General features: G+C 48.8%; 1 protein-coding gene across 1 annotated transcript in view; it reads right to left on the bottom strand.

Annotated features, from left to right (window-relative positions):
- TCTN2 (tectonic family member 2) overlaps positions 1-12,561 on the bottom strand; it is a 229,100-nt gene that overhangs the window by 6,651 nt on the left and 209,888 nt on the right. The window contains exon 17 of the mRNA XM_086942904.1: positions 11,089-11,177. Coding sequence (XP_086799030.1) covers positions 11,089-11,177 — 89 coding nt within the window. The remainder of the gene's footprint in view (positions 1-11,088; positions 11,178-12,561) is intronic.

The raw sequence follows: 12,561 nt of genomic DNA on the forward strand, positions 1-12,561 counted from the left end.
GGTGAGGTCTAGAGCATTGAGGACGTTTTTGAGACTATTGACCACTGCGTCGTTGTGGTCGTTCCAATGGCGATTGAAGTCGCCAAAGAATATTTGGGTATTTTGCCACCTGGTGTGCGTTGAAACCATATCCATGAGGTGTTTGGTGAAGATGGGGTTGTCCCCAGGTGGATGATAGATGATGTGTAATGAGCATAATGGTTTGCCATTGCTGCTGATGTTGAGGCATAAGTATTCACAAGAGGAGAATACATGGGATATGGCTCTGTTTACAGTGATGTTGCTACGATGTATACGGCGATACCTCCCCCTATCTAATCAATTCTATCCAATCTGATGATGTCTTAGTTAGGGGGCAACAGAATGTCGATGAGTGGAGTGGAGGGTTCCATTAGCCAGGTTTCGGTTAATATTATCAGGTCCAGCTCATGTGGGATAATGAGGTCAGCTATGTCCGCTGCGTGTCTAGAGGCCGATCTACAATTCAGGAGTGTGCATTTAAGACAGGGTGTGATGAGGGATGAAGTGGGATCGTTAATGAGAGGGACTCTTCTTAGGTTGTTGTCGATGATTCCTCTTTTGTTGTGTGTAGAGGACCTGTGCGGGTTGAGGGGGATAGTAGGGATGGTCATCTGAGTAGGATTTATGGGGTTCTTAAGAGAGGGTTCGAAAGAGTGTAGTAGAGAGAGAAGATCGCTCTCCGAAAACGGATTGATGCTTCGCATTGGGCGGGTTGATATATTACGGGAGGGAACTGTTTTGCAACTGGGTAGAGTAGGTTTCGAGGTGAAAGTTAGGTGGTTCGAGCGCTTGAGGACCTAGTGCGCCATGATTGTCTCGATATCACCTCTTTAAAAGCTTGGAGTTCCTTTAAGATTTGGTGAAGTGCGGTCATAATATCATCCAGTCTTGGGTCTGGAGCGGTTATGAATGGGGTTGGTGGCTGTGTTATGCAAGTGGATGGCTGCGATGTGGTCTAGTTAGGTGTGTGAGCATATGCAAGTATGAGTACAGTTGGCGACAATGTTGCAAGTGTGGATGGATGAGTTGTGGATGTAGATGGCTTAGTTGTGGAGGTGGCTGGCTGGTGTGTGGGTGTGGGAGGTGTAATTGGGAGCAGGTGTGCTCTAGGGGCAGCGTGTTTTCAGAGTGGTAATGGGGTGTCCTATTATGTGCCAACTGACCTGGAGGGGGGTGCTCTAATGGGGGGAGTACGTGTAAGGAGTGTCATTATGAGGCAAGGATGAGGTAACTGGAGAGATGGTTATGTGAGGAATGATGTTAGAGGGGAGGGGAGCTATGAACTTACACGGAGGGGGTTCATTGTCTATTGGGGGAGCGTATGCTGTCTCAGACGTGCTGGGAGGTAAAGTGTGTGGGTTTGGTGAAGTGATGTGAGGTGTGTTGGTGGGAGGGGTGATCTGGGTGTAAGTAGCGTATGAGTCCAATGCAAGTGGGGGACGGGGTGGTAGAGGGGCGAGGCTGTCAGATGGGGTAGGAGATGTTACATCTTATGTGCTGGCGATGGGAGTAGTTTGGGTAGCAATTTGGGGTTTAGACACTTGTTTTTTAATGATGGGGAAGGTGTTATCCAAGAGACTTAAACTACTGTCTGTGGCTTGAATGAGGATAGTTCCGTTATTGTAGATGATGATGGTTTCTGTCGCTTGGAAGAGCTGGGAGGGGGAAATACAAATAAAGAGACCATGTGCGGTTTTCCTAGTGTAAGAGATAGAGAGTGAGGCTGGGAATGCTTTCCTCCATTGGGCTCCTTATTTCATGTGGAAAATGATATCAGTGGTTGTATTCCCGTTGTGTGGTGAGAAATAGGGATCAGCGAAGAGAGTTTCAGGCTGAAGTTTTATAAAATTGTGCTTGAATCGTTTGACTGATTTTTTGAGAGGCTGGGGGATAAATGATGTTGTAGGTATGTGTGAGCTCTATGATATGACCAGCACAGTAGGTGAAATGATATGAGGCGCAAGGTGGGTATGGGCCTCGTAGGGGTTTGAGGTATGCGGCGCAGAGGGCTTGGGGGTGGGAGGGTGAGGAAGGGAGAAGGCATCAACTGAGGAGATGGCTAGATGATCATGGGCTGAAGGGGAAACGGGGGTTGAATCTGAAGTGTCCTGATGGTTGCACTAAGGGTGCCAGGAGCAAAGTAGGATGTGGGGGAAAAGAAAAGAAAAGACACAGGGCATAGCAATAGAATAGCATGAAATATATAGAGGGAAGAATGTAACGAAGTTCGGACCTGAGGTGATATGGAGGAGAGGTCGGTAGCCTTAGAGATTGTGGGCTATACCACTGTGGTAGAGACAATCTAAGATGGCCGACTCTTTGAGAGAGATCTTCCTAACCAGCTATGTAGTCCTTTGTCTGTTTCCATTAAGTTTGGGAGAACAAGTATAGTCCTGTTTCACTGTCCGTTAAGCTGATGGGGAACTGTGGGATATCCAGTGTAGTCCTGTTTCGCTGTCCATGAAACTGCTATGGAAAATAGTCCTATTTCAGTTGTAACTAATTAGATTCAGAGGAGATGCTGTAAAACACACTTAGGAGCGACCACTGGATGGGGGAGGCCCATTGTCCTTGTTATTTATGATATTGGCCATTTTAAGAGAGTACAACCCAGAGCCACTGCCCTCTTAATAAGTATGTAGATATACAAGAAAATGCAGATAAAAATAAAAATAAAGGCAAGTGACACAAAGGTACAATTACCTCCACTGCGATGTCGAAGCTGAAGTCGTTTCTGGCAAAGTTAGATTGTTCTGCTGGCTACATCAAGGCCCCCTTTGTTGCATGAGGGCTATGTTGCCATGGTGTCGTGGTCGCTATGTGTATATTGTTTTCACTTAAATTGAATCTTCAGTCACAAGAGCCACAACAAACGCACTATTGGGGTTGTTGTGTGCTGATCCTGAGGAGGCGGGCTGCATAGAGAATTCTCTCCGTAGCCTAGAAGTCCTCTTGCATCCTCGCTCTGGGGCCTCCGGCAGTCTGCTGCTGCCGCAGCCCAGCAGTCTTGCCGCCTTGCTGTAGGGTCTCCGGGGGCCCGCTGCTGCCGTAACCCAGCAGTCTTGCCACCTCGTTCTAGGGTCTCCGGGGGCCCGCTGCTGCAGCGACAGATAAAGAAAAAAGAAAACATGCCGCCTCTTCCTGCGGTCTTCGGGGGCTTGCTGCGGCAACAAGGAGGAGATCCTACCGCACGGGCTGGGGTCTCTAGGGGCTTGCTGTTCCAACACCAGGAAACCCGGAGTCTCGTCCTGGGGTCACCAGGGGTCCGCCGTTGCAGCGAAATCTTAAAGCATCGATCTGCGGGTCGCCGGGGGCTGCTGCAACAATGGGGAGAGCCTACAGCCTCGAGTCGGAGTCTTTAGGGGCTTGGTGCTCCATCCCCAGGAAACCTGTAGACTCAACAGGGGGTCCACCTGCTGCTGCGGCAGAGAGATCTTGAGGCTTCCTTCTGTGGGTCGCCGAGGGCCGTTCAGAGTATCCCAGTACCAGCTGGCCTCTGTCCTTATCGACCTGGCCAAAGCTCCTTAGGCTACCGTCTTGTTCGATCCCATCAGACGGACGGCCAACATCAGAAGCAGTCCCAAGCCCGAGCCTGTGTGGACAGCAGTGGTTAAGCGCTGATATTTTGCCGAGGCCTTGTGCGAATAGATGTGCGATTAGCACACAATGTTGATAGAATTATTCCTGTTACTCTTGCGTGATCGGTTCCAAACGATGACTGCCGCTGACAGGGATATTCCCAGAATAGGGGATCCCAAGCGCTTGGAGCTCCTTCTGCGAGCTCCTACCACTCACACTGATCACCATGCACTCACACCATTCACCCGCTCACCCTGCACTCACAGTGATCACTCTACACTCACCCTATACCTCATCCAGCAGTCACACGAGCACACTACTCACCCTGCACTCATTTGACACTTCACTCACCTGTCCCCCTCACTGCTCAATCTGCAATCTCATTCAAACAAGCCCATCACTAATCATGCATTCATTCGTCCCACTCTGCACTTACATCCCCACCCAAATTCATATGGTCAACTCACTCACCCTGCAGTCACGCCTTTTACCCTACTCTTACACTGTCGCATCGCTCACCGTGCACTCACATGAGCACTTCTGCCACCCACACAAGGAAGAGGGTTAATGTGCCTGCTACAAAGAATGTGCACCATGCAGATCATAGAACTAAGTGTGAGTAAACTACGAGTAGCGCTATTAAAAAATTAAATGTTTGTCAGATAGGTGCTATAGAGAGATGAGGTGCATTGCTGGTGAGTGCCACTAGTGAAGGAATTCATGGAGAAGGAGGAAATGGGGCGCCAAAAAAGACTGGTGAACCGTGTGCGACCAGTGCTAGGGCCAGCCCTGGCTGGGAGTGTTAGCCCCTGCCCGCCTCCCAAGTTCGAGTCTAGTTGCGCCCCTGAGCATCACTATATAAGAACCTAGACCTTGTCAATCGAAATTAGGAAAAAACATACTTGATAGAGATTGTAGGAAAGTAGGATCTGCTTTTATGGTTACCCCCACTTTTTGCCTGGTGATATACTGTTTCTGACTAGTTTGACTGGTATCCTGCTAATCAGGACCCCATTCTCTGTGCTTTCTCCCCTAAATTGGTATGGTAAGTACTTAGGTACATCCCAGATTGGACACTGGTGTACCCTTATCAGTCCCTAGTATATGGTACTAAGGTACCCAGAGCATAGGTCCACCAGGGGTCCCCCATGGGCTGAAGCATGCATTATGCCACCCATGGGGGATCACTCAAACTGTAACTACAGGCCTGCCATTGCAGCCTGTGCAAGCTGGTGCTGTCACCACTTATGACAGATATAGGTTTTCCTATATCTCTGGTCACTGCACTTAAAACCTATAACTCACCCCTAAAACAGGTCTTTAAATCCTGAAGGCAGAGTGCTCGGTTTTAAGTGTGAGGGTGCCCCTGCATGAGCCGGACACCCCTACAACCTTCGGAGTCCATTCTCCCGGTTATGAGTGCATCAGCCATTACGATACATAGAGTGGCCATGCGTCATTACGCGAGGACCATCTCTAAACTGGCTGTAACGAACCTGGTCATGTTTGGTATCAAAAATGTTAGAATCATACCTGGTGTGGGAGGTATGATTCCATGCACTGTAAACCTCTTCCGGGAGACACTCAGTGCTCCCGGTACCAGTTTTCTAGACCCGGACAGCACAACATGGCTGCTGCAGACCAGAGACACGATTCTGCTGTTGAGCCAAGCTCGAGCAGGGGAAGGGAGAACAATAGGTATCCAGTCACATGGAGGTGTGACCACCTCCCAGACAGGGTTTGGTGTTTTGGGGCTGGTTGAGAGCGCTTGCCAGCGCCTCTGTCGGCTTGAAGGGCACATATGGTGTCCTCCTTGCATAGTCCAGTTCAAACCAGCTCATGCAGCCGTTGGCTCCTGCTCTGGCACGACACTGGACAAGGGAGTATCCTCTCCATTATCCAACCCCTCCGTTAGGAGGTATCCCTGAATCGTCCCAACCCTTTCCTCAGGGTATTTAAGGGCTTACCTGTAGGTGGGTCCCTAGATTCGTCATGGGACAAGATTCATTTCAAGAGACCACTTCTACTCCGACAGTCTGTGCACTCTGGACTTCGCTGTGGGCATCAAGACTGCAACTGGGAATACTCCTGATGCTCCTCGTCTCCTTGCCCTGCTTGTCTGCTGCAACATCCCTGCCTGTGCTCCATACAGGAACCTTCTGTGGACAACAAAGACACTCTGGAATCTCCCTTGACTTGAAGGAGTCACTTTCCTGCATCTGCATGCATTGCAACAAAGCTGACTGGTCTGCTGATCTCAGCTCCCACGGAATACGAAAGGCTCAGCAACACAGGTGGTAGTTTTTTTATATCCCTCGAGGCCTGCCCTGTCTTCTCACAAAGTCTGAGGCCAGTATCCCTCATAGGAGCTGTAGGAACTGAACCCATGGTAACTGCGTTGACTTGCTGTTGCAAAGGGTTGTTGGCTTCCTTCCTCCAAGATCTTCGGGTTCTAAGTAGTTCCAACCTCAAGCATCTCCAGTGACCAAGATCATCCTCACCACAACACTTACATTGTGGGCCTGCATCTTTGGTGAGCTGCTAGAAGTCCTCTTACGACCCCAGTGCCTCCGGCCTGTGGGTCCTCTTGAGGGTCTTCTTTGGTTTATGCAGGCTCCCCTGATTGCTGGGGCCCTGCCCTGACTCCCCTGCTCCTCCTGGACCTTGATGGTCCCGACACTGCGCCTTCTTCTCTTTCCACGTTGTTTGTAGTTGCCAAGGCTTGTTGGTGTTCTCAATGGACACTGACCCCTCAACTCTTCACATCCGACGTGGAACATCTCGTGGCTCCTGGTTCACACAGCTGCAGCTCCAAGGTCACCGTCATCTCTCCTGCAACACTCGACATTGGTGGGCATTCGTCTTCCGTGCCTCCTGGTCACTCCTGAGTGGCATAGATTCTGTCCCCTCTGCTTGCAGGTACTTCTCATCCTGAATCCACCTTTGGGTTCCACCGGACACTTTCACGTTCTCCAGCAGTGGCATCTTCCTAAAGTCTTCCTATAATATAACCTACAAAAATCTAAATTGCCAATAAACATATACAAAACAAAAAGATAGCAGGAGAAGAAAATTTATAGGAAAATACTTATGCCCGAATGTTTGACTAGAGGTAAAAGTCTGTCAATATTACACAACATGGTAAACTTAGAATTTTGCAAATTCTTGACATAAAAGCTGGTGTGAGCTCTAAAACAGTTCCTATTTCCGAGAGTTTTGATCACTATTTTTTTTTAATCTGCAGGTTCCTGACAAATTAATAAAATTGCTTGCAACCAAAAGCACTGAATCAAACAACACAACCGATTACAAATAAATACGAGAAAACACACCCATGGGGTGCTCAAAGCTCTCCACTGACTGCCTGTAGCTCAGCAGACGCTTCATTTTTTAGGTCTTGCCTAGACATCACATGCGCTATTTTTTCAAGACCTTTCATCTTCCAACAGTGGGCTCAGAGGCTGCCCATTGCTTACCACTGGTTGGATTTACTGGCATTCTTCTTACCTTGCTTCTTAATGGTCAGCTGGCGCATACTTACATGCCATTTGCATGTCTGTCACTCTCCTGGAGCATGGACGTATTACTTGTGCCTTTCCACTGCTCATGTTTTCTCTATACTGTGTTTTTTTTAGCTCTCTTTCTCATTTACTTGCCCACCTCTATTTTCCTAGCGCCCGTTGACCATCCACTGTCCACCTGATTGCCCTTAGCCCCTTCCGCTCACCCACCATTGTCTCCGTCACACCCTCCTTCCCATAGAGGTACCTCCCACCCCATCCTTCCTCCTTGTTGCCCCATACCCCTCTTCCTCCCTCCCTCTATCCATCCACCCATCCATCTATCCATCCATGTTGCGCCTGCTACCTTCCTCCCTAGGTGTTGCCTCCTGCCCTGCAATAAACAAACAAGCATTTACAATGCAATGGTCTCGGCATTATTAAAGGTAGAGTTATTGGCATTGCTCATGACATTTTCTTTCATTTATTTTTTTAAAAACATAAATAAATGGTATTGTCATTTACAATGGCAATAGGTGAGCATTAGAGAGTATTCGCGGATACAGAGCCACACGCACACACACACACACAGACTGAGCCACGCACACACACACAGAGCCGCGAACACACAGACAGAGCCACGCACACACAGATAGAGCCACGCACACACACAGAGCCACGCACACACACACACAGACAGAGCTACGCACACACACACACACACACACAGAGCCACGCACACACACACAGAGCCACGCACACACACACACACACACACACACACACACACACAGAGAGCCATGCACACACACACACACAGACAGAGCCACACACAGACACAGACAGAGCCAAGCACACACACAGACAGAGCCACGCGCACACACACACAAACAGAGCCAGGCACACACACAGACAGAGCCACGCACACACACAGACAGAGCCACCCACACACACAGACAGATGTATGTATTGCGATTTATATAGCGCACGTATCACCCGAAGGCATCAAGGCGATTGCTTAGGGAACCCGTCCTGGTATTCCCCTGTGAGATACCCCGGCAGGGTATCCGCAAGGTGAAAGCCAGGCATCCTGCCGCGAGGGGCCGTTGTGGAGATTAAGCAAGCTAATGCCCAGAGTCGCAGAGTGTGAACCTGTGAATCGAGTAGGCACCGGAGCGAGAATTGTCGAGTCCATGGACATTTTAGGACTCAAGACCCCGCCGAGCCGGGAATTGAACCCTGGTCCCGGGCTGACCTCTGCTTCCAGGTCTGCCTCCTCTAACCAGTGAGCCACACTTCTCCACGACAGAGCCACGCACACACAGGCACAGAAAAACCGGGATGACAAGCAGGGAACAGAGGCAGAGAAAAACCGGGGGAACAGAGGCAGAGAAAAACCGGGATGACAAGCAGGGAACAGGAGTAAGAAGCAGACTAGAGAGCTTCATGGAAGGATTAAGACAAAGGCAGTGGGCACACCAGGGGTAAGATGCAGACTAGAGAGCGTTGTGGAGGTAGTAAGACTTGGATTAAAACCTGGGATGACGAGGCAAAGTATGGGCTCATAACAGTAGTATCTGAGTGGAACATTGGTGTCACAGCAGGAGCATGCACACTGGCAGGCAGGATCTATCCATGTCGAGGCAGAAGAAAATAAAAGCACACATTCAAAAGGACAATCTGAAATTCTGGAGGAAAGGTTATTATTTGATGAGGAATAAGGTGTTTGTCAGAAAACACTTCTCAGGATAGCAACGGGAAGGTGTGAGGGAGAGCAAAGAGCAGTTAAAGGACATAAGCGGTCTAAACCATGGACATTCCAAGACGCGAAGAAACATACAAAGGATCCAAACCACAGAGAGATTCTGAGGAAGAGAGAAGCAAAAGAGACCCAAGGCACAGTGAGAGATTATGGGACAGGGAGAGACATGCACGAGAACAAACCACATAAAGGCTCCAGGATAGAGAGAGAGAGACGCAGTGAGTGGCTCAAACCACAGAGAAAGAAGCAGAAAAGACACAAGCAATGAGAGAACATCGAGTAAACTGAGAGGTACAAGACAAGCACACTCAGACAGACACCATGACTGGGGGAGACTCAGGAGGGGTCCAAGCCACAGAGACGTTGAGGCAAAGACAGCAGCGTACGAGATACAAGACATAGAGCTGACCAACCCACTGAACTGCCAGAGACACCAAGAGGGAAGACACAAGCATACACCGCCCCCACAAGCACTGACTCGTAACGGTGACGCCGACCCCGCGCCCCCTGGCCCCCAGTACTCACGATGGTGATGCTGGCCTTCAGATATAAACTGTTCCCTCTCACTGGGCCGGCGGGCAGGCAGTCGGTCTGTCACTCTCTCCGAGGTGGCTGCCAGGCTTTCGCTCCTGTGCCTTTAGGGAGGGCAAGAGGAGAGACCTTGGCACCAGCGCTACAGGGCTCTACGCCGATTCTCTCACCATGGCCAGGCAGGTGAACAGAAGCATTGGGTGCGGTAAATCCGGCTGACGTCATTGTTTACATTGTCTGTGGGTCCGGATTCACCAAGTGAATTGTCTGTGGATTGTTACCCAGCGGGGAGCGCTTGGCGCTGGGTTGAAAGAAGGGGCTTTGGAATTCCAAGAATAGCGAAAGTGGAGGCGCCCAGAGGGAGCCTTCAGGGAGCCTGAGACGGAGAGCCGTGTGCGAGGGAGGGCGTGGGGATGAGGGCGTCCTGATCGGGTGAATCCAGAGACACTGAGTGCAGCTGAGGGACATGTGACCTGGATGGGAGAGTCGGGGTACGGTGCCAGACAATGCAGCAGTGCCACCAGGAACCGAGCTGGCATTGGCACGGCTCCATGAGGGTTCAAAGAGCAGATGTGCCAAGATTCAAGACCGGCCGTCTTGGCAGTCCAGGGTTATGTACATTGGCACGGTTTTGTTGACCTGGTAACTAAAGATTTCAGGTGCGGGGAGACAGCAGAGCTTTCCCACTGCGGTCAAGGGTGAGTGCTGAGCTAGGGAGGGGCTCGGAGCTGGGAAGAGATGCTGAGATGGGGAGAGATTCAAAGGAGGCTGAGTTCTGCAGGGTGTACACTGTTCAAGTGGCAGGCACAGAGCTAGGAAGTTGGCCGAATAGAGGAATATTGCTGAGCTCAGAGTCTGGGGAGTGGCACAGTCCAGTGGGTACATGTGGGTGAACCGAAACATATACAGGGGAAGCTGGACCAGGGCCTGCCAGACTATGAGAGCTCGTACACGAGCCCAGCCCTAAAACTATTTGACATGTAAATCATGCAAAAAACGTCGGGTAAAAATATGATAATGTCTCTTCACAGTGTATTTTTATACAAAGCGGTAGAGTTTCACTGTAGCACATTATTTTTTAGCACTGCATTACTAATTAAAGAAGAGGTGGGAAGAGACGGGGAAGGAGGAGGAAACCAGGGGAGGGATCGTGAAAGAACCCCGTCCTTTTCAGACTGGGGGGGGCATGTTTTTTTCATGATGACGTCACAGCGAAAAAGAATCGAAAAAACACGCCCCCAATTCGAAAAAGACGGGGCTTCAACGGAGTGACGCCCCTCTCCTCCAATGGCTGGCCAGCATTTACGAGGCCAGCCAATGGAGAAGAGGGGCGGGTTCAAGCCCCCTAACTAAAAATCATTAAATCTGCGGACCGAACTGCGCAAGCGCAGCCTTTGGTCCTCGACCTAAAAAAGCACTATTACTCAGCCAGCACATTTTGCCCACACCCTCACATGTCTGTTTTTCACTCCCCCGCCATCCTCCTCCCCACCCCCTGCCGCATGCTCCCTCCTTCCCTCTCTCCGTGTTTCCTTCTGCTCGCCCGTCCCACTAGCATAATAAATACGTTTTTTTAAGAAGCACTGATACAGGCCAGTTCTGGCTGCGTCTTAGCGTTAATGGAACTATTTTAGCTCATGGTTACACTTCTGATTATGAAAGCGCAAGGATACCAATGCTGAGTCTGTTACTTACCTGTGTAATACTGCGTCATAGGATAAGCAAGTTGTGGCCAGCACACCTCGTTTCGATCACAGTCATATTCTGTGTAGTTTAGCTGGAATCTGTAAACAGAAAATATGAGACGGTTGGCTAGCTGTCTTGTTGGCATTGATATAATAAAGAACAGGCAAACTGCGTGTATACTACATCAACCATCTAATGTTTAATAACTGTATACTGTAAAGCTCTCTGATACCATCGTGGGTCATGTTCACGCTATATAAAACTTTCCAAATAAACTGTCATTTTCAATGTTTCAACAGGTAAAATATTTGAAATGTTAATATGGTGTCATTCGGATGGGAAATCTTAGTCGAGTCTTAACACGCTACTGTGACTGCTCCCTAAATTAATTCCTGAATGTGTGTGTTAGAATTTGGATTAACTGTTTGACCCAAGAGGTAGTCAGGGAACCTTGACAGAAATTTGATCAACAAATATTGATGTAGGATGGGTGTTTTTGGGTTCTAGAAGCTGTAGATTTGTATAGCATATACATTTGGAAATCTTTAAAACCAGACAATGATCGAGCCTTGATGGACCTCTGTTGGAACAACCCTATTCATGTCGTTCTCCAGAACTGAACATGCTGCTCCAAGTCAAGTAGGAAATTTCTAGTGATGTTTAAAGTCGAGACACCATTTCTCTATTTATCCTGTGTATATACACATCGTTCTGTACCATCTCACACTCTCTGTGTTTATGTATTTGTCACGTTGAGTAGCCATGTGTAAGGAATGGGTCCAAGCCAGGTTTTTATGATATCCACTGGTAGATATGAACACACAAGTACTCTAAAAGGGAGTCAATCACATATTCAGTGTTTATCCTGGAAATCTGTCATTAATCTATTCCTCATGGACCAACAACGGGCACCGCTGTAGCTAATTTGAGGTGATCATGTTTATTAAACACAAATTCCCTCTCCAGTTTTAACACCTTTCGGAATACACCTTCGACCCTCTCTAAACTGACTTTGCACATTGGACTAGAATGTATGCTATCAATTGTGCGAACATCCCTCCAGCTTTCTAAAGACAAAATATAGCATAAAATGCTCTTAAAATCGGCCAACAGAATTTTTCAGAGCGGTTTCCAATCTACCACCAACTTGTAAGTGGCCCCCAGATGCTCAAACCCTCATGCAGCTGACAGGTCTCAAACAATATATAATTAAACAGGAGAGGCTCTCCCTAAACCCTAACTTGGTGTCTCCATTCACAACTACTGCACTCATTTGTCCTCAATGCCTTTTGTTGTTTGCTCTACCTTTGATCTACATGTGCCTTTTTTCTATCATTTTGCTGTGCTGAAAACCACCACTGCAGTGGGTATATAGTGGACATCCAGTTGGATGTTTGTGTAGAGATCAAAGATGGTCTCTGCATATAGCCTTAGTCCCTTGGTAGGTAGCATCTGGAGGCTTCGAGTTCTGCAGAAAACGTG

This window comes from Lissotriton vulgaris, chromosome 11, assembly GCF_964263255.1.
Source record: "Lissotriton vulgaris chromosome 11, aLisVul1.2, whole genome shotgun sequence".
NCBI lineage: Eukaryota > Metazoa > Chordata > Amphibia > Caudata > Salamandridae > Lissotriton > Lissotriton vulgaris.